At 35.7% G+C, this 5,335-nt stretch overlaps 1 protein-coding gene across 2 annotated transcripts; it reads right to left on the reverse strand.

Moving 5' to 3' along the window:
* Nucleotides 1-308: 308 nt before the first annotated feature.
* LOC148918381 (G-type lectin S-receptor-like serine/threonine-protein kinase At1g11410) lies at nt 309-3,944 on the reverse strand. Of its 2 annotated transcripts, none has more exons than XM_089049033.1 (7): nt 2,656-3,944; nt 2,219-2,347; nt 1,836-2,038; nt 1,494-1,704; nt 1,166-1,403; nt 889-1,039; nt 309-796 (listed from the first exon to the last, which is right to left on the reverse strand). In XM_089049033.1, the coding sequence occupies exons 1-7, from the start codon at nt 3,923-3,925 to the stop codon at nt 488-490; spliced, it is 2,511 nt and encodes an 836-aa protein (XP_088905159.1). In that variant the 5' UTR covers nt 3,926-3,944; the 3' UTR covers nt 309-487. The 2 variants fall into 2 exon arrangements, with proteins under 2 accessions (XP_088905159.1, XP_088905158.1); XM_089049032.1 differs by having other exon boundaries at nt 2,219-2,380.
* Nucleotides 3,945-5,335: the final 1,391 nt, after the last annotated feature.

Below are 5,335 nucleotides of genomic sequence, written 5' to 3' on the forward strand. Positions count from 1 at the left end.
ATAATAATAATAAGTGTAAATCCTAACAAATAATATTATGCATAGCCCCAAAAGTTAAAAATAACATAATATAATCCCATTTAAAGTTTTTAACACAAAAAATTAAGAAGGTTATTGCAAAACAAAAAAAGAAAGAGGATGCGAAAGCGACATGCTGAACAAGTAGAAAGTGATGGCATGGATTATTTAGATCATCTAACATAGAAATTAAGGGAGAAAGTGAGTGATGGATGGACCTCGAAAATTCTCAGCCTCTTGCTGAAAAAAAAAAGAAGAGAAAAAGAGAAAGGGACATCAACAATAGCAACTGACGTGTCAAAACATTAAGAGATAAAACGTGATTCATGAGTTAAACTACATTCAATCATACTAATCACAGCTTAATTACGATTACTAATTAATAAGCTTCAAGCTAATATTGTAGTGCACATTACTACTTGTACTAATTAGCTTATAACGTACAACATTTTGCAGCCTAGGCCCTTCATTAGCGAGCTTCTATTTCTGTACATGTTACATCGTTTACAGAGTAAGCTCCTTCAATGCTAGCTGATGGGTCTCCACTAGTATGATAACTTCTCTTAACCAAAAATCCAGGTTGCCTTGGTGAAGGAGCTGTTGCATTATTTCCCAGCATGGACACAACCCCTGACATTGTCGGACGATTAGTCGCATGCTCCTGAACGCACAAGAGCGCGATTTGAATGCATCTTACAACTTCATCGACAGGGTATGATTTGCCCAGAGTTGAGTCAATGATTTCCGAGGCTCTACCTTCTTTCCACAAGTCCCAGACCTGAACATGCACAGCTTACAAATTAATCAAGTTTGGGGAATAAGTAGAGAGTAGTTAGGCTTGCAAATAGCTAGACTTGTATGCTTGCTTACATGTCCAACCAAATTTGAGTCTGGATTGTCATGGTAGTAACGGGTATTCTTTCTGCCACTGACGATTTCTAGCAGTAAAACGCCGAAGCTATATACATCACTCTTTATTGAAAACAATCCTTGCATTGCGTACTCTGGTGACATATAACCACTGCAGCAAAAACACAACATAATTTTGTACTCCTTCAGTTTGTGGCATTGTGACATAAAGTTGACATTATAACAAATAGGGGTACTAGAAATTGGTAAGATATCTTTTATTGTGAAGGAAACTTACTATGTCCCAACCACACGATTTGTATTTGCTTCGATTTGTTCTGCTCCAAATATTCTAGCCATGCCAAAATCTGAAATCTTAGGATTCATAGCAGAATCCAGTAGAACATTGCTGGCCTTTAGATCTCTATGGATGATTCTTAATCTCGAATCGTGATGAAGGTATAAGATCCCTCTGGCAATCCCATAGATAATCTCAAGGCGTTTTGGCCAATCTAAAAATGTCCTTTTTGCTTCATCTGATAAAAAGTCAGAAATTAAACAACATTCATGCCTGATTTAGCTTTTAAAGAGGCAGTGAAAGATGTAGTAGCGAAAAGAAGACGTACTAAAAATGAAAGAGTCCAGACTTTTGTTAGGCAAGTATTCATAGATTAGCATCTTCTCTTCATCTTGAACGCAGCAACCTAAAATCCTGACAAGGTTCCGGTGCTGGAGTTTTGCAATAAGCACAACTTCATTCTTAAACTCTTCAATTCCTTGGCCTGAATTCTTGGCTAGTCTTTTCACTGCTATTTCCTTCCCATTGTAAAGCACACCCTGATCACATCATAATCCAAATTTAACTCATTGAGCAGATATCCTGTCCCTCAAAATGCACTTGCATTGTACATTCAAAAAGAGTAAAATCGATGCATGCACATACATCGTGTGAGGGAAAATCAAAATACCTTATAGACAGAGCCGAAACCGCCTTCTCCAAGCTTGTTATTGGAAGAGAAATTGTTTGTTGCTGCAGCTATGGTACGTAGTTCAAAGATTGGTAAGTCTGAGTTTATTCTGCTTTCCCCAAGATCTGTTCTAGCAGGAGAATCTTCCAAGTAGGTTGATGCTGTGGTCAGACTGAAGGGAAGTTTATCTTGTCTTCGCTTACCTGCCATCAAATACAGAAACAGATAATCTTAACATAGTTTGTGAAGCTCCAGTCATTTCCAAAAATGAAAATAAAGACCCCAAGAATTTCAGACAATCTGAATGCAGTACGTTATGTTGATTATAGCTTTTTTCTTATTAACAAACAATAATTAGAATTAGTGAAAGTAAATTAGTTTACCTTTTCTCTTCCTCTTTGCCAACCAAAACACAATGCAGAGCAAGAGAAAGAACACTAGACCAGATGCTAGTGAAACTGCCAGCTTCTCCTTATGGCCAAGAGAACCATTTGACTTCATTGCATATTGTGCTGCAGAGATACGAAAGGACCAATGAGAGAAAACTGAAATTAAAATAAAACCCAATTAACTTAACATTTGGAACTCAATTTTTGGTGTTTATGGAAAATCCCAAAAATTCTATAGAAATTTGGCATTAGTTTTTATTTTTGTTTTTGTACAAGCGATGTTAAAAGAGGAGGGATTCGAAATTAGAACCCTGAGTGCGAGAATAATTATTAAGTAATTACTCTTAACCACTTGAGCTACAAATTTATTGAGAAATTTGGTACTTGTTTGTTAAACAAAGAAAGAAGATAAATTGATGAAGGAACCATACCTAAAACAGTTGCATTAACTCGAACGTATAAATCTTGACCCAATTTCAAATAAGTCCTCGTGTCCACCAAGTCCCCATGCCATGTCACGCACCCGATCCCTCCCTTTCTTTCATCTGCACTTGAGTACGCCATGCAAGAACAATTCCTCAAGCACTCCGCTTTGCACGCTTCCAGACCCATACTCAAGTTCACACGTGCTGCCGACGAGTCAGGCGCCTTTACACGTGGCACCTTCACGAACCCTTCCCCGTTTCGACAAAGGGACGCTCTTGTACTCACGCACCCACCCGACCCGTCTCGCAAATACCATTCGTGGAGCAGCTTGGGTTCGAAACCGGGTAGGCACGTGCACTCGAACTTATCCACATTGTACGGGTCACAATTGCTATTTGCACCGCACCTTCCATATTCGTCACACTGCTCTTGCGGGGCCGACCAAAACTTGACCCACTGGTGTACCTGATTATACCACGTGGACCGTTCAACGGTTCCTGATTCATCAAGCACCAGCCGCGAGAAAATTGATTCATCTGTGATAGTAAACACGATAGATAGCTCATCTTGATTGTTCACAAAAGTGACGTTGAATATGAAACTATTTGTCGTTTCGGGCACACCACTCCATCTCTCCTTGATCCATGCCCTGCCCCGCCAGCGCGGGGCTTGACCCTTGTATAAAAACAGCTGCGGAAACCCACTCGGGTCAATCCCATACGAACAGGTACCAGTTCCCGGGTCATCTTTGGACTTCCAGGATGTGAGAAACCGGTTCAGCTTGGACCGCCGGTCCAGCCCAAGTTTCATAAATGGGAGCATTGTGTTAGAGGGATAATCAAAACCTTGCCAAAGAGGACTTTGGCTACCGTTTTCAAGCAAAACAAGGTTCCCTGTATCCAAGAGCTTGGCTGTGGAGTTGTTTGGTGAAGAGACTGTGACATTAGCGGACCAAAGTGGGCTGCTTTGGTTCTTCCAGTAGATTACAAGGCCGCCATGGCTGTTAATGGCTAGGAGGCCAGAGCTATCAGTGACAGGATTGTCTCTGTTTGCAACCCAGACGATGGTTTGCTCTGGAACTTTGTTGTACCAAACTCCAACATAGCGTTTCTGAGAATTGCCGGGACTGAAGAACCCAAGTGCAAAGGTTTTCTTGCTAGACACCAAAACGTCGCCATCTCTGAGTGGTTGGTTTGGCGTAATGGTGTCGAGGGAAAAAATGCAAGTAGGGAGAAGAACAAGGAAGATAAGCAATATATGGGTGATCATGTCCATGGTTGGTTTTTTCAATGATGATTTTGATTGCAATGGGAAATAAAGATGAGTTTTTTTTTTTTAATTTAAATTTTTTAGTAAATTGAGCTTAGACCCATAAAATTCATTTAAAATCACCTATAACCATTTCCTTTAGTTTTCTATTTAAAATACCTAATTTTTTCAAATAATACCCGATGACTAGGATCCAACTAAGAAAGTTACCTAATATAACTTAAAATCTGATTTATTATATTTTTTTGGATTTCAAAACTACCCATATTTGTAAGTTAATGTGTTATGGGGGGTGCAACTAATGACACCCGTTGAATTTGGAAATATCTCCAAATAGTTGTAATAGATGTAGGAACTAATTTAGAAACTTATTTGAAATTAAATGTTAAATTCCACATTAAAGTATTAGTAATCTATTTTACAACTAGTAATCTATTTTTGAATTAATGGTGTTTTCCTTCTATGAATTACGACTAGTAATCTATTTAAAGTATTAATAATTTAAATTCAATATTAAATTTAGGAATTAATGTTGTTTTCTTTTTATGAATTATACGACCAGTATTTTTTTTATTATAATTTTATGAATAATAGTGTACATTCTAATTATGTTAAAAAATAATTTGATAATCTATTTATTGTTTTATTTTTAAAACATTTTTTTTAATGAACCTATTTTTTCTCCAAATATTGTACCTATTTTTTTCTTTATTACTTGTTTTATGAAAAATAATTTGATCATCTTTTTATTGTTTGTTTTACGAAAATAATTTTTTTTAAATGAGCCTATTTTTCCTCTCAAAATAATGTACCTATTTTTTTTTCTCTAATAATGTACCTAGTAAAACAATTTACCTAGTATAATGAACTTATTTTTTTCTTCTAAATAATGTACTTATTTTTAATTTAAAAAAATGTGCATAAATTTCAACAACGTACCTATTTTCTATAAATTATTGAATTATTGTGTACCTATTTTTAATTAATGAAAAATATACGGAAATTTAAATTACAAAGTAATTGACCTATTTTTGTTAATTTTTTTGGGGTAAATAATATACCTATATTTTTATACGTATGTATTTATATTTATATTTTTCATATGCACATTATTGGATATGTAATTTACATATATATATTTTCAATTTTAAGGGGCCATATGTTAGAGGGAATGACAACCAAAAGAAATGGGGTGATTGATATGCTATTAATAGGGAGTTTTAATTACAATTATGGCAGTTAATGGAATATTTGGAATAAATTATATATAAAAAATGAAGTCTGATGGCAAGGATGTAAAAACATAGGAATACTACGACATCTTATATTCTACTGGTCATTTAAGTTTGAAATTGAGTTTTACACATAGATTTATAAAATGATGGGTATATGTCTAGGAAATAGAAATTATAGAGA

This window comes from Prunus mume, linkage group LG3 (assembly GCF_029339155.1).
Source record: "Prunus mume cultivar Tortuosa linkage group LG3, ASM2933915v1, whole genome shotgun sequence".
NCBI lineage: Eukaryota > Viridiplantae > Streptophyta > Magnoliopsida > Rosales > Rosaceae > Prunus > Prunus mume.